Genomic DNA, 24,175 nt, shown 5'->3' on the forward strand with positions numbered 1-24,175 from the left:
ATTGTTTTTTGTTACACTGTTTGCAAACTGATATGTAACACCTTTAATGCCAAAATAGCATGCAAAACAGACAAACGACTTATTTTTTGCTAAACAGATGGGGCTCAACATGTGGGGCTCTGCCCTGTAATGGGGTATTCATTACGCCGATTCTGTTGAAAAACGTTTCTTAACCGAAAGCAAACTGAACGAAACTGGGTGGAAACTACCTGAATTTGTCCAAAATAAATGATTGTGCTAGTTGCAAAACGGAACGTTTCCAATTGTTTGGCTAATGATTCTCCTGCGGAACGCTGCCCAGGGAGCGGAAAAATGTGTCGCGGAGACGCGCATTACTTCGCATGCGCGTTCAAGTGGAACCCTCCCCAGTGAGGTGGGCATACACACAAACACGCCTGTTCTCTAAAGAAACGGAATGCACGACTGCTGTCAGATCAGTACGAAACGGGACAGGACCAGAAGGAGCAGTTGTCTCGTTACACGTTTGTTTTCCCTCTACCCATTTCATTGTCTTCCCCTCACTTTGCTTTAAGTTTCATTCGTTACTAACGCCTTAACTCAGTGAAAAATGTACAGGTATTTCGGAGAATTACTTACTCGTGGAGCAAGCAGTGCTCTGGCCTCGGGATGTGTCAAGTCGGCTCTTCCAGTTTCCGCGTCGTTGATGCGGATGCGCCACTACAGCGAGGTCGCAGGAGAGAAAGATGCAGATGACCCCAACTTCTTTGGAATGGTGGAGGGATTCTTTGACCGCGGTGCAAATATCGTTGAGGATAAACTGGTGGAGGACCTAAAGAACAAGGAGACGCCAGTGCAGAAGAGACACCGAGTACGCGGAATTCTCAAGATCATCAAGCCCTGCAACCATATACTGAGTGTATCGTTCCCTATCAAGCGAGACGATGGCGAATGGGAGGTGATTGAGGGATATCGTGCCCAGCACAGCCAACACAGGACCCCCTGTAAAGGAGGTAAGCCGGCGAATGGGTGGTGCTGAAGCGGAGTATAGCTAGCATGCTATCTAGCCTATCAAGTTGAGAAGCGGGTAGCTGCAGCCCAAATGGCCTAAGGTTTTTAGAACTAACCCAACTGGACTACACCCTGTCATTTCCAATTGGAACAAATGAGCCATAGTGGGCAGAACTAAGCACGACCTAGCGAGATCCTATTGGCTCGATCTAGTATCGTCTGCATATTTCAGCTAGGGAATGCCTACTTTGCGTGTTCAATAACTCAATTCACATTTACACTCCTAAACAACGCTATTAAAAAAAAAAACTTTTCATAACAGATTCTAGTTTTGGGAACATCAAACTGTATTGAGATCAAATGTTTCATCGTTGACAACATTTGCAGAATGTCGGCTAAAATCCATCTCGTTCCATCTTCTCCCACTTCCATATTTGGTAGTGAGTGAAAACGCCAATTGGATGCTTCACATTTAAACATCCAGTGAAATATCTGTCTCATTGTTCTGTCTGTGATAGGGCGGCTGGAGTACGGGCGAGTGGGTGTGTCGAAAGAAAAGTAGTGGGTGTGTCGAAAGAAAAGTAGTGGGTGTGTCGAAAGCGCTCCGCTATAGAGGGAGTTATTTTATGCTGTCCAGGTTTGAACCGGGCAATGGCCCATCATGTCATCTGGCGAAAAGGGTGGGTGTGGAGCGCCCATCTCAAACCAAACCATAATCTTTGCCTCTAGGTCATGTTGTCAACCAGGCAGCATGGTGCATCGTCCAGAAACATACATCTCTTTTGTAATAAAATAAATGTTCGAATTTTCATTGGGAAGGCAGATAAAGAACTTATCAAAAGCAGTCACTTTTGCATGGGAACACAGAATCATACTAATTACTATAGGTGCTTAATTATTTAATGTTTGGTTTTTGAGAGGACATGGCCACCTGACAGAGCGGGGCACCAAATAAGATGTTCAGTTTAATAAAGGTTAATTAAGGATACAAGAATCTGTACATACAGTGGGGCAAAAAAGTATTTAGTCAGCCACCAATTGTGCAAGTTCTCCCACTTAAAAAGATGAGAGGCCTGTAATTTTCATCATAGGTACACTTCAACTATAAAAGACAAAATTAGAAAAAAAATCCAGAAAATCACATTGTAGGATTTTCAAATAATTTATTTGTAAATTATGGTGGAAAATAAGTATTTGGTCACCTACAAACAAGCAAGATTTCTGGCTCTCACAGACCTGTAAGTTCTTCTTTAAGAGGCTCCTCTGTCCTCCACTCGTTACCTGTATTAATGGCACCTGTTTGAACTTGTTATCAGTATAAAAGACACCTGTCCACAACCTCAAACAGTCACACTCCAAACTCCACTATGGCCAAGACCAAAGAGCTGTCAAAGGACACCAGAAACAAAATTGTAGACCTGCACCAGGCTGGGAAGACTGAATCTGCAATAGGTAAGCAGCTTGGTTTGAAGAAATCAACTGTGGGAGCAATTATTAGGAAATGGAAGACATACAAGATCACTGATAATCTCCCTCGATCTGGGGCTCCACGCAAGATCTCACCCCGTGGGGTCAAAATGATCACAAGAACGGTGAGCAAAAATCCCAGAACCACACGGTGGGACCTAGTGAATGACATGCAGAGAGCTGGGACCAAAGTAACAAAGCCTACCATCAGTAACACACTACGCCGCCAGGGACTCAAATCCTGCAGTGCCAGACGTGTCCCCCTGCTTAAGCCATTACATGTCCAGGCCTGTCTGAAGTTTGCTAGAGAGCATTTGGATGATCCAGAAGAAGATTGGGAGAATGTCATATGGTCAGATGAAACCAAAATATAACTTTTTGGTAAAAACTCAACTCGTCGTGTTTGGAGGACAAAGAATGCTGAGTTGCATCCAAAGAACACCATACCTACTGTGAAGCATGGGGGTGGAAACATCATGCTTTGGGGCTGTTTTTCTGCAAAGGGACCAGGACGACTGATCCGTGTAAAGGAAAGAATGAATGAGGCCATGTATCGTGAGATTTTTAGTGAAAACCTCCTTCCATCAGCAAGGGCATTGAAGATGAAATGTGGCTGGGTCTTTCAGCATGACAATGATCCCAAACACACTGCCTGGGCAACGAAGGAGTGGCTTCGTAAGAAGCATTTCAAGGTCCTGGAGTGGCCTAGCCAGTCTCCAGATCTCAACCCCATAGAAAATCTTTGGAGGGAATTGAAAGTCCGTGTTGCCCAGCAACAGCCCCAAAACATCACTGCTCTAGAGGAGATCTGCATGGAGGAATGGGCCAAAATACCAGCAACAGTGTGTGAAAACCTTGTGAAGACTTACAGAAAACGTTTGACCTCTGTCATTGCCAACAAAGGCTATATAACAAAGTATTGAGAAACTTTTGCTATTGACCAAATACTTATTTTCCACCATAATTTGCAAATAAATTCATAAAAAATCCTACAATGTGATTTTCTGGATTTTTTTTCTCATTTTGTCTGTCATAGTTGAAGTGTACCTATGATGAAAATTACAGGCCTCTCTCATCTTTTTAAGTGGGAGAACTTGCATAATTGGTGGCTGACTAAATACTTTTTTGCCCCACTGTATCTGGCTGTGTTGGCAAAATCATTACATATCCCATCTAGCCAGGCTGGGAGAGGCTTCCTGTTGTCACAGTTCCAAGACCAGTCATGCCGTGTTCAAAACAACAGGGAACTCGTAAATCTTCAGGCCTCTTTTTAGATCTCCGACTTTCAGACCTGGAGATCACTGACCTCAGGATTTGACCTCGCATTTTTCTGCGTCCCCAGTTGTCTTGAAAGCACCATAATATCTGAAAATGTAGCTAACACGTGTAATAGGCTGACCACACCGCTCGCGCATGCTTTGCAAAATAAATGTAGAAGTCTGTTATTCAATTATTGCACCCACACTGCTCGCGACTGTCTGCATTGCCAAGGGGATAAAATAGAACTCCTTACTATTTCTGACCTAGATCGCGCTGCAAGTCCTGTCTCTCCCATCTCCTCATTGGTTATACCCACGTGGGTGATTGAAAGACGAACTGTGTTGCTGGTTGTCGTGGTAATATCATGAAAGTTTAGATGCCAATCACCATATAAATTCAAGGATGAAAAAGCCTGGAAGGAGGAAACAACATGACTAGAAACGATTCGATTGACCATTTTTATGTGTGGATTAACTTCTCTGGGATATGTGGTTCGCCAACAGCCAGTGAAATTGCAGGGCGCAAAATTCAAACAACAGAAATCTCATAATGAAAATTCCTTAAACATACAAGTATTATACACCATTTTAAAGATAAACTTCTTGTTAATCCAGCCACAGTGTCTGATTTCAAAAAGGCTTTACGGCGAAAGCACACCTTGCGATTATGTTAGGTCAGCGCCTAGCCACAGAGAAACATACAGCCATTTTCCAAAGAAGGAGAGGTGTCACAAAAGACAGAAATAGCATTAAAATGAATCACTAACCTTTGATCTTCACCGGATGGCACTCACAGGACTCCATTTTAGACAATAAATGCGTGTTTTGTTCGATAAAGTTCATCTTTATGTCCAAATACCTCCTTTTTGTTAGAGCGTTTAGTCCAGTAATCCAAATGCACAATGCGCACTCTCAAATAAGACATTTTTTTTAATCATAAATCTTCAATAATATTCCAACCGGACAATTCCTTTGTCATTAGAAAGGAAAGGAAAGGGAACGAAACGAAACGAAACGGAGCTCGCGCGCGATAAACAACTCAAGGCTTTCAGCCTGACCACTGGTTGAAACAGCTCTTATTCTCTCCCCTTTCACAGTAGAAGCCTGAAACAACTTTCTAAAGACTCTTGACATCTAGTGGAAGCTGTAGGAAGTGGAATCTGGCCCCATAGACACAGTATATTAGATAGGCAATCACATAAAAAAAATAAAAAAAAATAAAACTTCAGATTTGTTTGGGTTCCGTGTTAGCGCTTGGCAATGCAGACCCTCGTTGGCGCAATTTAATAACATAGATTTCTAAATTTACGCGACGCGAGCGGTGTCGTCACCCTGTTACCCATATACCTGGATGAACTCTTCTCCTCTGTCATGGATGCCATGGTTGCCCTTAGCTAACCAACTGCGTTCAATGTTGGCTGGCTAGCTAACATTAGGCTTTAACTAGCAATGTAAATGGCTTTCTGAGATACCAATAATATTACTACACAGGTTGTAGAAAAGGCCCATGGAGTTGGTGGAAGAATCCCTTAATTCATTGCCACTTGCTCAGCTGGGCCAGGGGCACTTTAATTAGGTCAGGTGGACATGTCAGACAGATCTCAACTCATTAAAAAGAGGAAATCGCCATCGCCCGATCTCGCTGCTTTCTCTTCCTTAACTCCGTCTAATCCAGACGTTCTGTGCGTCCATGAATCCACAGACTACCCAGTAAATATACCACTTCATGGTTAAAGGAATTCCTGCCTCAGTCTCATCCATTCCTGTCACCTGACCTGTGACCACCTGTTCACCTTCACTGTCAGTCATGCTACCTGTCCACTAATCTTTCAATGGTCCTTCGAGCAGGATGATGACTGAACCAAAGACCGGTGAAAAGGAAATGGAGAAGGAAGAATTGTCTGATTGATTCCGTACTTGCTAAAGTACGGAATCTCCTGTCCTAAGGGGATTTCAAGGTACGACAATGGGCGAGTAACAGAGCGGAGGTTATCCAGCACCCCCCGCCACAAGTCAGGTCCAGTAGCAGTGAACTATGGCTTTCGCAGTCTGGCGCTAACCCACAAGAGCCCAGTCTAGGACTGAGATGGAGCTGCATACCAGATACCGTGGGGGACAAGCACTGCTCAGCCCTGAGTACGGAAACCCCCACTCTGCGCACCATCTATCCGAACCTGGCCAGTCAATACAATCCCCTTGGGTATATCCTGCCATACACAACCCAGGCCAAAGTCTTAGTCCAGGACCTGTGGCAGACCAAGAGGGACTGGGATGAACCAATCCACCCGGCTGACCTAGTAGAACGATGGATCTGTTGGGAAACAGAGTTATCGGAACTCTCTGAAGTCCAAATGCCAAGATGTTATGTACCACCCTGTGTTGACCAACTGGGATCATGCTTGGAACTGCATGTGTTCTGTGACGCTTCGGAGTGCATCTAAGGCAGGCCACACCCATGTCTCCTTTGTCATGGCCAGGTCCAGTGTCGCACCCAAGAGGCAGTTGTCAATGCCTAGGCTGGAACTAAGTGCTGCCCTTTCCGGAGCCCAGTTGGCCTCTCGAGTCCTGCAGGTATAAAGTGTTCGTCGGAACTCGCATTGCGGAAACCCAAGACCTAACAGAAGCCCAGAACTGTGGGTATGTTGACAGCATAAACAATCCTGCTGATGACGTTACTCGTGGTAAAACCCTTAAGGAACTGGCTCAACCCCATCGCTGGAACTTGGGACCACCATTTTTGTCCCAACCAGAGAACGAGTGGTCGACAGCTCTGTCGTGCGGCCCCTCCGCAACCAACTGAAGCTCATGAGTTAAGGAAGTCCGCCCAATGCTACAGCGGAACCAATAACCGCTCTCACTGACCTAGCACAATACCTAACACTGCCAGATCTGATCTCCGCCACAAACCGGACCTCAGATGGAGTGGCTTCCATACCCACCTCCCTCGCGGGAGAGACACTACTCCTCCAGCATCCACAAGCAGTTAGCTTCCCTGAAGAGCTGAAAGCCGGTAGGGAAGTGGCTAAGGACAGCCATCTTCTCTCTTGCCCCAGAATATGACCAAATCCTCGGGGTGATCAGAGTCGGAGGGAGGCTTGCACATAATGTTAGCCAGCGAGCCAGCCAGCTAACGTTAGCTAGCTAGCTAACAGTACGCCTTAACTTGCAATAAAAACAAATTTCTGACAAAATTAGAATGTATAATATCTGAAAATGTAGCTAGACTCTTACCCGTCCGTATACATTGATGAACTCTGCTCCCTCTCTATCATGGATGCCATGTTTGCCCTTAATTTGAAGATTGAAGATTTTATACGACAGCCGCCCGTGTTCTCTTTTCGATTCCCACCGCATTTGCAATCATACTCTGCTTCAACCAAGCATTCCACTGATTTCAAAACTTGATCAACTTCCTCCGTGACAACACTGTTGATTGCTGTTTCTTCCCCATCACTGACATCAGAAGCCTCTGCAATGTTTGATTCAATGGAAATGTTGGAAATGTTTTACCTAAATCGAGGATTTCCTCATTGTCTGATTCATTCAGAGTAAGAGAGAGTCAGCAAGGCATGATCATCCTCCAGAAAATAGTCCATCACAACATTTTCCCACTGCACTGATCTTTGTCGATAACACCTGTTCAGTTGTGAGCAGCAGAAACACTTTTTCAGTTTTTTATGATATCTTTTAAAAAAAGCTGTCGTACGCGGCCTCCTGAGTGCCACAGCGGTCTAAGGCACTGCATTGTGGTGCTTGAGACGTCACTATAGACCTGGGTTCGATCCCAGGCTGTGTCACAACCAGCCTTATCAGGAGTCCCATAGGGCGGTGCACAATTGGCCCAGCGTCGTCTGGGGTAGGGGAGGGACGTGCCTCATACGCCGAGCTTCCTGAAACGGGTTGCATTTTGTCTTGTGCTCTTTCCAGGGGTCACTCGTAAAGAAAGGGGGAGAACCGATTTACATATTGTCCCTGGTGGCCTTTATGACCTAGTCATATAATGAAACCCATTCCAGCTCTGGTGACCAACTCAAAGGCAGGAAGGGTGATCCTGGTTCCCGTGTTAATGTGTAATTGTAAATCACCCCCTTTTGTGCATTGCCTCCTCGTGGGCCCTCGTAACAACACCACATTACATACAAAACCGACGCACACTAGAGAGCGAGGTAGAGTAGCACAATCACCAGATGGTGCCACAAAGTAGTATGGGATGCACCTCCGTCACTAGGTCGCATCAATTGCCATTATTATCAACGTTCCACAGACGCTACAGCCACATTGGTGTCCAAAAGTAGAACGTGGCTAATGACTGTTTCGCCTAGTGATGTAGTCGAGTCACTAAACCTAGAGTCCAAATCGAGTCCCAAGTCCCCTGTACTCAAGACCAAGTGACTCGACCATTGGTGACTGACAAGTCCTAGTCCCAGTGCTCGAGTCCTGGTCTGAGTCACTGGATCCACATGAACTCAAAATAAAGTCAGATATAGTGTAGTGGTAAGAGGAATTTTGTCAAATTGTTTGTCTTTCCTTTCTTTCTGTGCCACCACGTTTGCATATAAACTACTGGTAATGTTACCAGGCCCACATTCAGTTGCAAAACGTTCTTCAACGTTACAGGTAGAAATACCATGAATAGAGCCAACGTTATTCCTTATTCAACATGTCAGAAGTATGCTTGTTCTACATAGCATATTTCTATCTGAATATTAGTCTTGCTGCCCGCACCCCAGGTTGTTAGCTATAGCTACTTAATGCGGCAGGGTAGCCTAGTGGTTAGAGCATTGGACTAGTAACCGGAAGGTTGCAAGTTCAAACCCCCAAGCTGACAAGGTACAAATCTGTCGTTCTGCCCCTGAACAGGCAGTTAACCCACTTTTCCTAGGCCGTCATTGAAAATAAGAAATTTGTTCTTAACTGACTTGCCTAGTTAAATAAAGGTAAAATTTTAAAAAATGAGGTAACATGACTGAACAAGGTGTAGCCTAAACCAATGATTAATAGTCCAGTCCACAAGTAGCTTACTTTTAGAGCAGACCTCGATATGCTTTATGAATGTAAAATGCAGTGCCGCTATTATGGGTCATATATTTTGAACGTTAAGGGCTAGAATCAAGACGTTTTCTCTTAGGAAAAGAGTAAGACTTGGCTACAGAACCTGGCTACGAAATGTAAGGGGGAGGGTTGAACGCGACTACAAAGAGTCTACTTTTCTATACTTAAGGGAGAGAAACATAACTAGACAGTTGTTTTACTATTAAATCCAATGCATTTTTTTTGTTATTAATTAAGTATAGCAGCTGGTGTTTCTTAACCAGGCGAAGGGTAGCTAACTAGAAGGCTGGTGGTGACAGATTTTAGTCACAGATGTTTTAGTCAACTAAAATGAAATTATATATAAAAAAATATTCTGGGTCTATTTCAGTTAGTCTCGTCAATCGCCATTGAAAAATAGGTGTTTGGCGATTTATTTATTCACTGTTTTTGTTTGACGTAATCAACAGTGCGTAGAGTTCAGTACATTAAGGTATATTGCACTGAACATATCTACTTTACAATGCTTTACTGTGCTGAATTGTCTACAATGGGAACTCATAGTAGTCACAAACCACAGTTGGGTCACTTGTCCATATGTCAACTGACATACAGTAGGTGTATGCCTATTGCCTATGGCAGATTGTTAAGAATGAAATCTGATTTGTTGAAGGAAAGTGGTGGTGATTAAACTAATCACACCAAACCACAATTATTTCCCCAGGGGAAATACATTAATCTCCTTTCAATCCTAAATCCTGTTTGGTGTGCTTTTGAATAGAACACCTTTCCCAAAATCTGTTCTCTGCATCAAGTTTTAACCATTAGCCTCATATTGCACTAATTAGAAATATCCTACTTTTTATGCAGCTATTAAAAGCTTCAGTGTCTTCAGAAGTAGAAGGGTTTGTGAGGTAATATGTGTAGTATATAGTGGTAGTCGGTGAACAAGACAAACCTGCCAGGACCACACCCAGTTTCCATCTCACTATGTTTTTCCTCTTTGTGGAGAAGAGGAGTGGAGGGGGCCTGGCCTGCCGTCTCAGGAGTGAGGGAGTTTTTTTAAGCTGGCCCCGGGTGGGTGGAGTTTGCACTGGGTGAAAAGTGATTGATGGTATTAGCTTTAAAACCTGGCTGCCTTCCAGGCGTGAGCAGGGCGCCCCATTCAAAGCATTATGGTGAAGTCTACGTATGTCAGACACGTGGAGTAATGATTTAGGATTCAGAGTTTTCGCATGCGAAAGTGTTTTGCTTTTGATTTTTAAAAAAGGGGGGGGGGGGGCTTTATTTGGCCTCACGAGGAAAACTAGTTTGAAAGTTTAAGCATACATTTGTGTTTCTAAACAATGCACCATAATGCCTGGTTGACAATAGGACCGGGCGGAGCAGATTACTGTTTGAGAAGGGCGCTCCTACCTCCCTGCTTTTGCCCGGTCGCATTACAGGCCATAGCCTGGTGCAACCCGGTTCAGCCTAATTGAATCCCCTCAGTGAGTCATAGCGCTAGGCGGTGTGTGTGGTTTCTACCTCCCTCAAATGCAAGCGTCTCCTCTCCTACGGAGCTCTAGTGTAACTCTCAGACACTGGGCAGCTGCAACCATTTTGTGCATTTCCTAAAACTGCCTCCCTGCGATAACTACAAGAGGCCTAGTATGAAATGGAGTATTTGGATTTTGTAAAATAAAAAACATGGGGTCTTGTTCCAGAGCAGACTGGGCTGGCATAGACAAGGGCTAGCCTACATTGGACACATTGTGCCCTCTATTTCTCCCCCGCTCATACTCCTCTAACAAGTTCATTTTTTTATGAGTGGTTCTGAGACCAGTTAAAGGCTTAGTAATCAGGGTGCAAAATACCCCCTAGCTTGTGATTTGTGTGTGAGTAGGCTAATTGCATTACTCCACCTCCTTGTGTTGGAGAATAAAATCCCAAACTGATGAAGCTAGTGGGATCGCTGGTTTTATTGTACAGCAACTTAGTAAGACATTGTTTTCATCATGCAGAAAGTATAAAGTTAAAGTATACCATTTTCCTAATATTCTTATACACACGTACTCTAGCTAGAGATAAAAATGGGGAAAACACAACTTTTTGTCTGATATCACAGGTTTCGCTCTACTAACTCTGTCATGTTGTGTTTTTCCAGGTATCCGTTACAGCACCGAGGTGTCTGTCGACGAGGTGAAAGCCCTGGCCTCGCTGATGACATACAAATGTGCTGTCGTGGGTAAGGGCTTTTTCTAAGCCTACACAGTATATTCTAGACACGAGTCCTCCAGACATAAGTCATTTTTTATATGGCCTATTGCTGTTCTTTCTATTGCAACCCCGTCCATTTTAAATCCTTTACAGATGTGCCGTTTGGAGGAGCCAAAGCTGGAGTGAAGATCAATGTAAAGAATTACACTGTGGGTATTCGTTTGTTTCTGGATTCGCAAGAGTATTTGAATAAAAAACGTATTGTTGATGTCCTTTCACCCAGTCACGTGTCACTTTCACATTAGCTTTAGGGTGTGTTCCCTTTCAACAAGGCCATTTGGTCCTTTATTGTGAAATGGTTTATCTGTGACTCTCAGAGCTTAGCATACAGGCTCACATTACCAAGTCATCTAAACCAGTGATTAGAGTGCTTCATTTTTACCTCACTTGGTTCGTTGCTCTGTATTTACCCCTAGTGCAGGATGTTCTATTATGGGACCATTCAGTGGAGTTTGTTTTCGCAGTGATAGGAACAAGGATGAGGGAATCCTCCACCTTCAACTTTGACCCCAAAATAGCTGAGATTACTTATAGAAAATGATTTATCATGAATACAAAATATGCATATCCTGCACTTAATAAGGTTATCTTTTGAATTTGCAAATAACTTGATTAAGTGCAGGTTGTACATACTGTATCAGAAGTTATTAATATATTGGATATCTTTTGTAAAATAATAGATCGCCCCATTCAGTGTTCTATAGAGCTCTACACAGGAAGCTGTTAGTCAGTGGGATCTCGCTCCCCTTCCTGTTGCCAGCCCAGTGCTGACCCATCCCGTCTGTTGTTGCCAGTGGCCCTAGGGCTCCATTAGGCATTGGCAGCTCTGCTCTGGGGGAGAACTGCTGAGCCATCAGCTGGTAGACATCATGACTGGGACACCCACCCCCCTCTTATCTGCTAGGCTGCTGGCTCTGAAAGTTGAAGCATTTTAGTCACTGATACTCAAGGACTTTCTGTCCTTGAGCCAGGTGGATGAGTGTCACTTTTGGTGTTCTTTTGAATAAATTCAAGTAATCCAGCTTTTAATTTAGTCGTATTAATTTACCTGAAGAGGATGTTGCTTCTTAATATTTGAGTAGGAAGTTTTTGTTCTGTGATAGTAGTGCCTTTACTTATTTTGTCTGACTTTATTACCAGTGAAATATGCAATGCCCTTTATCATACTGTTATACCCTGTGTGCAGGACAATGAACTGGAGAAAATCACCAGAAGATTCACCATTGAGCTGGCCAAGAAGGGTTTCATTGGTGAGTAGTGTCTGTGTCCAGGGGAACATTGAAGGCTGCTGGTGAAAGATGTCTGGCGGTAATGTCTATGGCCGCATGAACACATGGTCTTCTGGAATGGGTCTGCCTTCCCCCTAGCCCATACTGTCAGAGGCAGGGTTTCATGAGCCCACAGTGCAGTACACACAAATGGCCACGATGCGAGAGGGGTTAAACAAAAGGCTTGACAAGGCATGAAGGCAGCTTGACCTTCCAGGAATCACAAGGGGAAACCTCTCAGGATGGGAATACAGGGAAAACGGAATAATCCACAAAATATTTTTTGGGGGTTTTGACATCGCAATTAGAGAAGGAGTTCACATTAACGTCACATTTCCTTGTAACAATTCCCTATCACTCCCGAGGACGTCCGCTTGTTTAAGAGTTATTTTAGGGTTATGCATTCAATGCTTGAAGTGCCTGTGACTTATTAGGGGCTTCTAGCATGACAAGTCCACATTATTTCAAAAGGCAAGAATTGCTCTCTTTGTCGCTATTTGTTATCCAAAGCTGTAAATGTGGTCCACATGGTCACTAATCAGCAAGGTATCAGCCCAGTCCAGAGGAGCCTGTTATTAAAAGGCATTCCCCAACATTCTCCCATAGAGGGAGGAGGGGACTGTTTGTATAGCTACATGTTTTAGAATAGACTGACGAGTTTCAGAAGAAAGTCCTTTGTTTCTGGCCATTTTGAGCCTGTAATCGAACCCACAAATGCTGATGCTCCAGACACTCAATTGGTCTAAAGGACGGTTTTATTGCTTCTTGAATCAGAACAGTTTTCAGCTGTGCTAACATAATTGCAAAAGGGTTTTCTACTGATCAATTAGCCTTTTTTAAAATGATGAACTTGGATTAGCTAACACAATGTGCCATTGGAACACAGGAGTGATGGTTGCTGATAATGGGCCTCTGTATGCCTATGTAGATATTCCATTCAAAATCTTCCATTTCCAGCTACAATAGTAATTTACAACATTAACAATGTCTACACTGTATTTCTGATCAATTCAATGTTTTAATGGACAAAAACAAGGACATTTCTAAGTGACCCCAAACTTTTGAACGGTAGTGTGTGTGCTTAAGGGGTATGTAACCCTGCATGGCAACCATACCCTCTGGCACTGTGTCTTCCGTACACTGCCATAGCTTCAAAGTGGGCCATGAGTGCCTCTATTGTTTCACAGCAATATATTTAGATGGGTCTGCATGTTTCAGTAAGAGTTTGTTGGTGTATTGGTTGTTTCTTCTTTACTGAAGCCATTTTAGTTATCCTATAAGTTTACTTTAAAATGACATTATTTTGTCTTTCTCCTGTCAGGACCTGGCATTGATGTCCCTGCCCCTGACATGAGCACTGGAGAGAGGGAGATGTCATGGATCGCTGACACCTATGCCAACACCATGGGCCACCATGTACGTGTTCCCTGTATAAACTCACTGCCCTCTCCAACAATAGATATTGAGTTTTCCCCAGAACTTCCTATCAACTAAGTTAAATGGCTTTTAACAATTACTGTAAACCACTGAAATGAAATGCGTATACAGGTAACTGCCAAAATACAGAAAAATGGCGACACAAAAGTGTCTTATTGGGGTGTTGGTCCACCGCGAGCCGTCAGAACAGCTTCAATGCGCCTTGGCTTAGATTCTGCCTGGAAGGGATGCAACACCATTCTTCCACAATAAATTCCATAATTTGGTGTTTTGTTGATGGTGGTGGAAAACGCTGTCTCGGGCGCCGCTCCAGAATCTTCCATCAGTGTTCAATTGGATTGAGAGACATTAAACCACCTATGTTCCTTTTGAGACCCCCTTTCAAAGTCACTGAGATCTCCTCTACTAGCAACTGGCCATTTTTATACATGACCCTAAGCATGATGGGATGTCTGCCTAATTAACTCAAGAACCACACTTATGTGGAATAACCTGCATTCAATATACTTTGTATCCCTCACTTTCTCAAGTGTTTGCTTTATTTAGGCTAGTATATATGTAACTTTCTCAGGTGTTCCTCTGCTTTGCATATTTTATCACCATTAATCTGTTCATGTCTTATCATCCTGATAACGAAGCGATTGTTACACAACCGCAGACCACAAAGCTGAGCTTATCTGTGTACGGTTGCTAAGTTGTGATTATTCTGTTTACACTCTAGCCATCCCTATTGTCTTTGCTGAGTAAACATCTCCACTATGTCACTGTTTGTTTGCTTTTGTCGATTAGCGTTTTTCCAGGAAGTTCTGCTGGCCTCGTAACACCCGCTCCTTGGCTCCAGACAGTATTCTGAGATCCATTTCCAATCGCCCTGGCGGTAGAGGAAGTGCTTTGACTTTCCATAAACTGACACTTCTACCAGTATTTTCTTGTCATAAGGCTACTGTTCCAGTTCTAATGACAGCGTTTCGAAAGACGAAGCTCAACCAGTCTCTTGCTGTATTGCATGCTCATATATGTTTTGTTGATTGTCAGGGAAGAGGTCAGGGAGCACTCCAAAAGGTAAAGCATTTCAACTGTACACTACAACTTCTACCCTATAGCGTAGTCATAGAGGTTGGTATCAGTCTAAAAACAGCACTATGAAGAGACATGTGCTCTTGTGCTGTCTAGGATTAGGCTTATCACAGTTTGAGGACAGGACAGTGCTGTGGACGATACCAGTGTTGTGATATTTGTTAGTATTGTGGCAAGGAAATGAAACACGAAGCGGATTTAACTTCTTGAAGAAAACCCGAGAAGAGGGCACATTGTGACTTTTTTTGGGGGGGGCATAGTCATCGACTGCAGATTTCTAATTAGATTTGTTTCTGAGTCAAATATTTCTTTAGTGGAGTCTCGCTAGATCCTTATCTTTTCCCCTTGAAAGATTTGTCTTCAGTAGATCCCAACATATGTTGTCTACACTGTCCAGAGTACCTAATACAAGGTTTACAAAATATGTATAATAAAATGGCCGACTGAGGAATTTGTTTTCTTTGGTGAAGTTGCTAATTCCACCGCTAACCAACCACACGCTCCTCTCCTCTGTGTCCAGGACATCAACGCCCATGCCTGTGTGACTGGTAAGCCCATCAGCCAGGGGGGCATCCACGGCAGGATCTCAGCCACCGGGCGTGGAGTATTCCACGGCATCGAGAACTTCATCAACGAGACGGCCTACATGACCCAGCTGGGCCTGAGCCCCGGCTTCACCGACAAGACCTTTGTCATCCAGGTACACAGACACGGCACTTATTGATTAGGAATGGCATTTCATTAAGCATCTTTCATCAGGTTTCAAAGCAATAAGAGGTTTGGCTCTGCACCTAACAGTGTCTTCTGTTATGGCAGCGCTGTTTAATGCAAGGCATGCATCTACTTCAGCACTGCTTATATGTCTACAGAATGACTGTACCTTTTGGCACTGAGACCAAGCATTAAGCCTTTATGTTCTACATATAGATTCCCCCCCTCATGTTGACAAGATATCAGCTGTACGTGATTCAGTGCAAAATTGGCCAGAGAATCAATTCCTCTGTTCTGCAGCCTTCCAATGTAATTATGGGAAATGTCATTAGGAAAACATCTTGGAGGCAAGATTTAATTCGATCCAGATGCCTTTTAAAAAAAAAATGTGTCTGTAACCTAACGCATCCTTATCCCTTGAAATCCATACCTAACGAGCATGTTTCTGCTTGCCTGGAAAGACCGGGGGGGGAGGGAGTGCCGTCAGTAATCTAGGTTGCTGACTTGTCTTTCTATTGGCCGCTGCAGTAGTGGAGCTGCCTACTTTCCTCATGTCATAAATCATTGATATCTGAGTGATGTATGAATATGTTCCGGATGTTAAAAGGTATTGGAATATCCACTCTGCTTGGTTGTCATCAGATCAAGCACAACATGTATTTTCGTTTGGGTTAGAGTTAGCAACATTCGAGGCTACGATTGGATGGGACCCACGAGGTCGGTATAATCACGAACAGACGGGATAATGGCTCGTCAGCAAGGTGTTCCATTTGGATGTGTAGAGGACTGTCCTCCCTCCTACAGTAGAACACATTGCTACTGCTAATTACAATCTCTACTGATTACTGTGTCCTCATTAGCGTTAGCGAACAATAAACTCATTGGACCAGAAGACGCTACATGACATGTTTACTGTGCCAACCGAGCATGTGTCTCATGAACAAGAACATAAACGTAAATGGACATTTGGTGCAAACAAGCGGAACAGGCTTAGCAACGCGTGAATTATCTACCACAGGGCACCCAGGTTGGAACCTTTATGGCCCATTTTCTCTATTTTATTCTGAAGCGTGTCATTCTTCTTCCTCTTCTCCCAGGGTTTCGGTAACGTGGGCATGCACTCCATGCGTTACCTGCACCGTTTCGGTGCCAAGTGTGTCGGTGTTGGAGAGATGGATGGAAGCATCTGGAACCCCAATGGCATCGACCCCAAGGAGCTGGAGGACTACAAGCTGGTCAGTACACAACTCCTAGCTATGGTCAATAGCCTGCAGGTCGCCCGACCTCTGGCTGTTCCCTGTCCTTGTGGGTAGCACAGTGGAGCGTACTGTCTAAGGCTACCACCTAGAGGACGTACAGTGTCCCTACACTCTGAAAGTCCCCCACAGCCATACAGCCATCTGAGACAGATGACAAGTGGTACTGTCTGTCTACTTTATCTCTGTGTGTCTCCTTCTCTCTCGTCTCTCCTCCTTCTCACCAGCAACACGGCACCATCGTGGGCTTCCCCAACTCTACACCGTACAAAGGCAGCATCCTGGAGGCCGACTGTGACATCCTGATCCCCGCCGCCAGCGAGAAGCAGCTGACCAGGAACAATGCGCACAAAATCAAAGCCAAGGTCAGACCAGCATTGGGCGATGTGCAACGATTCCACATGAATGTGTTTGCTCCAGTCAGTTTGACCGAGCAGGCTAATTGGGGGGTGTTTAGTCATGTTTATGTAAGTTATGTAAAACGTACACAATCATCACTAACAGTAAAAACACATTTGTGGAGAGCTGGATTCTGTATGTTGATTGTATTTAAATCCTCTGTGTTTGTTCCAGATCATTGCTGAGGGAGCCAACGGCCCCACCACTCCAGACGCTGACAAGATCTTCCTGGAGAGGAATATCATGGTGATTCCGGTAAGAGGCTGCATTCAATATTTCAGACTGCATATGAATCAATTATCCATTTATCCACTTGTGTAGTTGGGAAATATTTATCATGTTTGTATATTATTTATACCTCACATGCAACCTGTAATAAGACTGTAGTGAGCATGCTAACAAATTCTATTAAATGAATTATCTGACTCCATAAAGATGATTTAGCAATGTGCAAGAGACTGTAGTTGAGTTAAAGTATTAGAAAGGTCTGCGAATGGAATTCTAAAGGCTAATTGATTTAATTACATTGTAAAATGAATGAATTCACATAAAAGGCTTAAAGGGATACTTTGGGACTTTGTCATTGAGGCCCTTTATCTACTTCCCCAGGGTCAGATGAACTCGTGGATACCATGTGTGAGCATTTTGAAGGGAGTTGCTAACTAGCTCTAACGCAATTGCTAACTAGCGTCAGCGCAGTGACTGGAAGTCTATGGGTATCTGCTAGCATGCTAGTAGATACCCAGTTTTCAGCTGTGCTAACATAATTGCAAAAGGGGTTTCTGATGATCAATTAGCGCTCTTAAAATGATAAACTTGGATTAGCTAACACAACGTGCCATTGGAACGCAGGAGTGATGGTTGCTGATAATGGGCCTCTGTACGCCTATGTAGATATTCCATACAAGATCAGCCATTTCCAGCTACAATAGTCATTTACAACATCAACAATGTCTGCACTGTGTTTCTGATCAATTCGATGTTATTTAAATGGACAAAACATGTGCTTTCAAAAACAAGGACGTTTATAAGTGACCCCAAACTTTTGAACGGTAGTGTAGATACAGGGCCTCATTGCAAAAATCCTGAAATATCCCTTTAAGTTACAAGGCATTACTAATATTTCAAAGCATTATTCAAGGCATGAGAGGGAGAGAACGAGACAAAGAATCAATTGCTTGTGCCTTAGCTCATGGGAGAGGGAGACTGAGAGAGAGAGAGACGTCATAGCCTGAAAAGCCATGCCCCAGGTATCCCTGGGGTGGTTAGAGAAAGAGGGCGAGTGTATCTCACAAAAAAATAGCCTGGAAGTAGGCCAGATTCTGACTTGTTAAATCTACATGAATACTGGGATTTCAGGACCATTGAGTTGGATTGCATACCTCTGGGTTCCAGAGTCTGACTCTACTTCTTTGAGTAGAGATGAATCATAGTCCAGGGATATTTTAAGACAATGCATACAATAACAATTGTCATACATTTTATTTAGAAATCAATATAGTGCGGATAGTTGCTTCATCTGTCTCTGTGACTTCACAGCTCTTGATTCGCCCTCTCTCTTGTTTATTCAGGACATGTACCTGAATGCTGGTGGAGTGACTGTCTCCTACTTTGAGTGGCTGAAGAACCTAAACCATGTCAGCTACGGTAGACTGACCTTCAAGTACGAGAGGGACTCCAACTACCACCTGCTCAGTAAGTCTGACATTTCTCTACCTGTAGCGAAGCACTCGCTCCTACTAAGTTCAGCCTGCTCTCTGTTAAGTCACAAAGATGGATGTTGTTGATCTTGTATTATACTAAAGTGTACATCTTTAATTACTTCCCCGTGTCAACGGGGAGATTTGTTAGAATGGGAATGAGAACTATTAGAAATGTCAAACCCGAGGCTGATTAAACACAATGTTGTTTTTTTACAGCTGTGACTCATGTTGCACATAAAAAATGTATTGGACTGCAGAGTAGGCACACAGACACACACACACACACACACGCGCGCGCACAGCACACACACACACACACACACACACACACACACACACACACACACGCACAGCACACAGAGTACAGCCCCTCCTCCATGCCTGGTGAGCGAGAACATTATTGTCAGTCACTTTATGTAGGGTTTCCAGGAAGAGGTGGATGCTGACTGTCTGCAGGCCTTGTCTAACACTCACCCTCTTTCTCTCTTCCCGGTCTATCAGCAGCATCAATGAGGCAGTCTGATATTGTGCACATGCATTTTCACACAAAAGCCCCTCAGAACATGTATGTAGATTCGGTTTTCAGTACATTGCAGTGGAGGACTGAGCTGGGGTTATGCTTGTCGCCAAGTGGGATGGTTTCTGAATATTTCAGAAGCTGAAGCCATTCCCTAGTCCCTCGAGAGTGGCAAGACTGGGCAGTGTTGGAGACGTGGAAAAGAGATCAGAATAGATACGGCTGTGAATTGCCAAACCCATAACGTTTTTGTAGAAAGAGAACATTTCTACCATATTATTAATGCAGGTGAAATAACTTTTTAAAATGACCTAAAAGTGAATATGTATGAGCTGTATCCTTCATGATGGTTCAATGAGGATTTTGTCAGATTCATATCCATATTCACTACAACATAATATACATCATCTAGTCATATACATATGAACTATCTGTGGTCTCCCTCAGTGTCCGTCCAGGAGAGTCTGGAGAGGAAGTTTGGGAAGCACGGAGGAGCCATCCCTGTGGTCCCTACCTCTGAGTTCCAGGCCAGGATCGCTGTGAGTACAACCCTCCCCACACTGGCCTTTCTATGATCCTGGATTACTCTCCCTTCAATCAAACAATATTTTATTAAGATATGATATACACTATATATATACAAAAGTATGTGGACACCCGTTCAAATTAGTGGATTTGGCTATTTCGGTCACACTCGTTGATGGCAGGTGTATAAAGTTGAGCACACAGCCATGCAATCTCCATAGACAAATGTTGGCTGTAGAATGGCCTTACTGAAGAGCTCTGACTTTCAACGTGGCACCTTTCCAACAAGTCTGTTGGTCAAAATTATGCCCTGATAGAGCTGCCCCGGTCAACTGTAAGTGCTGTTATTGAGAAGTGGAAACGTCTAGGAGCAACCGACTCAACCGCAAAGTGGTAAGCCACACAAGCTCACAGAACAGGGCAGCAGAAGTGCGTAGAGCGTAAAAAATTATGTCCTTGGTTGCAACACTCTACATGGCCAAAATGTAGCAATACAAGACCAAGAGTATATGGACACCTGCTGGTCAAACATCTCATTCCAGAATCATGGCGGTGAGCTCTACATCACTCCAGCCGACACTTGGCATTGCGCATGGTGCCCTTTGGCTTGTGTGCGGCTACTTGGCCATGGAAAACCATTTCATGAATCTCCCGACAAACAGCTATTGTGCTGACGTTGCTTCCAAATGCAGTTTGGAACTCTGTATATCACAGTTAAGCTGCATTTCTCCAGAGATGAGTAAAGGTTTAGTTTAGTGGGCTAAATGTGAACTCTGAGCCCTATTTTCAATGTATTTTTCTCTGTTTGGTTCCAGGGAGCTTCAGAGAAGGACATTGTGCACTCAGGACTGGCCTACACCATGGAGAGGTCTGCCAGGGTAAGAGGCCGATTGCTTAAACATGATTATCTGGGCTAAATGGTTCCTCACAGGTCCAGGGACAGGGGTTTTATTCAAAGGAAATGCTGTGTTAATCCAACACAAGGTCCTGAGGCATCCCATTACTCCTGTTCTGAGAAATGAAGTCTTGAAAGTTGAAGTCATGCTTCAACGGTCCAGTGACAAGCTCCATTTCTGTTTTACACATCTCATTACCCAAACAGCACTAAGCTCATATTGCCTTTTCACTGCTATCTTGCCACCATTTTTTTTGTTCCTCATTCAAGCTCATAAAATAAATCGCTCTCAAACATGGTACACACACACACACACACACACACACCCACATCCACACCCACATCCTCTCTCACCGGTTTGCTGTGCGTGCGAGCAGTGGTAACTGGGGCAGCCAGGGCTTTGTTAGTCTCTCATCATTGCTAGCACTGATGCCAGAGAGAGCAGCGATAGGATAAAGATTCAGACCGTTACCCTGCTCCCCTCTACCATTAACACACTATCTATCCCACAAACACTGATGACTTTAATGTTGATAATGGAACAATAGTGGTGTATTGCTGTAAGTAAGAAATGGAGGATGGGAAAATAATGATTACTTGAAGGGACACGGAGATGAATATCTTGGTTGAGTTTATATTCTTTGTTTTCTCTCCCCTTTTTAGCAAATCATGCGCACCGCTAACAAGTACAACCTGGGCCTTGACCTGAGGACGGCAGCGTACGTCAACGCCATCGAGAAGGTCTTCAAGGTGTACAACGAGGCTGGTGTTACCTTCACATAGGCGGCTCCTCACCACCCCGCCCGCCTCCGTCTGTCTGTCCGTCCACCCGAGCAGACCCAGGCCCCCCCCACCCCCCCAACAATCACACAACATATCAAGTGTTTACATTTTACACATGACCATTAGCTTTACTCGTTGTATATGTAAAACCAGCCAAGCAATATGCACATTATTTTGCGTTCTCATGTCTTCAAGAGAACCCATGTTCTAGCTTGCCTTAAATCCAGTAGGGCTGTTCTATGACGCTACTGTGTCTATGGTCATTTTTTTTCCTTTACTGTAGAAACCTCATTTATTTTTTTCAGTCATTCTATGGACTCCAACCCATTTATTCCTGTTACTATATTCTTATGCCAGTAAACACCAAAAATTCTGGTCTACAGCTTTCACGGGATACTGCTTTTATGAATCAGTGTTGTGCTATTTCAGTATCTGTTATGGATCTACAGACAGATTTGAGTAAGTTAGTCAATATAATAGAATGTAGAGCATATCAGAAACACACTTAAAGCCTTAATTGCACCGGTTTCTCCTGTGGTGAAATGGAGCAAATGTTTACCTAAATGGAGAAAGTTTTCTTACCTACACCAGAATGTTCTTTCTATTTAAAGTCTCCCAATAAGACTTCAGTGCGCTTATAAAGCAGTGCACAACGTGTGCTTCTACACTATTCAAGATGATATCATAAAATACATTTGTTACAAATACAGACACATTATATGTTTGTAAGTAGGTTGGCGCAACACTAAAACGCTGAATTCCAGAAGATTGTTCTGTTCACCTTTTCGGTGTCTTTGTTCTAAACCTGAATGCTTTGTCTTGCCTCAGAATTTGAGCCATATCAGAATGGTTTCTGTGCTGAAGGCTACTGGAAGGGGAGATGGGAGGGAATATGTGAGAACGGCCTTGATTGACTGCTTTGGGATTCTATGTAAGAGAATTTGTACTGCCTTTTTGTTGATACAGAATTAAACTTTAAACTGCTCAATTGTTTTTATGTAATGTATTCATTGATTCAAACCAGAAACCATGATTCCCCATGGGGTATGCAAAGATTTTTCCATTGGGGCAAAATTCAGCTTATTTTGTATATCAATAGCTAGGTTTTGGTTGCGTAATCTCCACTGTAACTATTTCATCCAACATTAGCCTACTCAACAGACTTTTGAAATAAACATTTTTATTTACTTTTCAAATATAATACATAACATTTCACAATGTAGCATAGTGATAATAATAGATTGAGGGTAAAATAATATATTCTTCATAGGCTATAACCAGAGGTCTGTCAGATTGACTGACAATGAGAGAAACCGCTTCAAAGTCTGACTCAGCCGAAGAGACTTTTCCCAAATGACAGCACTTGGTCTGCGGCGCTGTTGTCCTTAGATTTGTCGTCACTCTCACCAGACATCTCTCCTGCAATGTCTCCCAGTGTGTCTGTCAGGTCTGAAGGATAAGCAGAGTTTAGCAGGATTGTAGAATTTATAGATAAAATGACCGGAGGTGGTGAGGCTACAGATGGAGCTCAACATGACTTATTGTCTTAAACAGCAGCAGAAAAAACAGCTGCAAAGCTTAAATCAGACAATATATTTACATTTGAGGCATTTAGTAGAATATATTGTGTTGAGCTGCATGAGGCAAATGGTGGTCACACCAGATACTGACTGGTTTTCTGATTCACATCCCTACCTTATAAAATAAATAAAATATTCAGCCACCTTGGCATTTTTCCTATTTGTTGCATTACAACCTGCAATTTAAATAGATTTTTATTTGGATTTCATGTAATGGACATACACAAAATAGTCCAAATTGGTGAAGTGAAATTTAAAAAATTACTTGTTTCAAAAAATTCAAAAAAATAAAAAGTGGTACGTGTCTATGTATTCACCCCCTTTACTATGAAGCCCTTAAATAAGATCTGGTGCAACCAATTACCTTAGAAGTCACATAATTAGTTAAAGTCCACCTGTGTGCAATATAGGTGTCACATGATCTCAGTATATATATATATACACTGCTCAAAAAAATAAAGGGAACACTAAAATAGCACATCCTAGATCTGAATGAATGAAATATTCTTAAATACTTTTTTCTTTACATAGTTGAATGTGCTGACAAAATCACACAAAAATTGGTTGGTCTCCTGAGGAATCTCCTCCCAGACCTGGAATAAAGCATCCGCCAACTCCTGGACAGTCTGTGGTGCAACGTGGTGTTGGTGGATGGAGCGAGACATGATGTCCCAGATGTGCTCAATTGGATTCAGGTCTGGAGAACGGGCGGGCCAGTCCATAGCATTAATGCCTTCCTCTTGCAGGAACTGCTGACACACTCCAGCCACATGAGGTCTAGCATTGTCTTGCATTAGGAGGAACCCAGGGCCAACCGCACCAGCATATGGTCTCACAAGGGGTCTGAGGATCTCATCTCGGTACCTAATGGCAGTCAGGCTACCTCTGGTGAGTCTCCAGACTCTGTCACGTCTGTCACATGTGCTCAGTGTGAACCTGCTTTCATCTGTGAAGAATGCCTATACAATCGTGGCCAAAAGTTTTGAGAATGACACAAATATTAATTTTCACAGTCTGCTGCCTCAGTTTAGATGATGGC

At 43.4% G+C, this 24,175-nt stretch overlaps 1 protein-coding gene across 1 annotated transcript; it reads left to right on the plus strand.

Annotated features, from left to right (window-relative positions):
* Window positions 1–351: 351 nt before the first annotated feature.
* On the plus strand, window positions 352–22,544 carry LOC139381215 (glutamate dehydrogenase, mitochondrial-like). The gene is made up of 13 exons (XM_071124669.1): window positions 352–971; window positions 10,873–10,953; window positions 11,079–11,134; window positions 12,172–12,235; window positions 13,575–13,669; window positions 15,288–15,467; window positions 16,576–16,713; window positions 16,962–17,099; window positions 17,308–17,388; window positions 18,705–18,828; window positions 19,801–19,892; window positions 20,694–20,756; window positions 21,437–22,544. The coding sequence occupies exons 1-13, from the start codon at window positions 569–571 to the stop codon at window positions 21,554–21,556; spliced, it is 1,635 nt and encodes a 544-aa protein (XP_070980770.1). The 5' UTR covers window positions 352–568; the 3' UTR covers window positions 21,557–22,544.
* Window positions 22,545–24,175: the final 1,631 nt, after the last annotated feature.

The sequence above is a fragment of the Oncorhynchus clarkii genome, chromosome 23 (genome assembly GCF_045791955.1).
Source record: "Oncorhynchus clarkii lewisi isolate Uvic-CL-2024 chromosome 23, UVic_Ocla_1.0, whole genome shotgun sequence".
In the NCBI taxonomy this organism is placed as follows: Eukaryota; Metazoa; Chordata; class Actinopteri; order Salmoniformes; family Salmonidae; genus Oncorhynchus; species Oncorhynchus clarkii.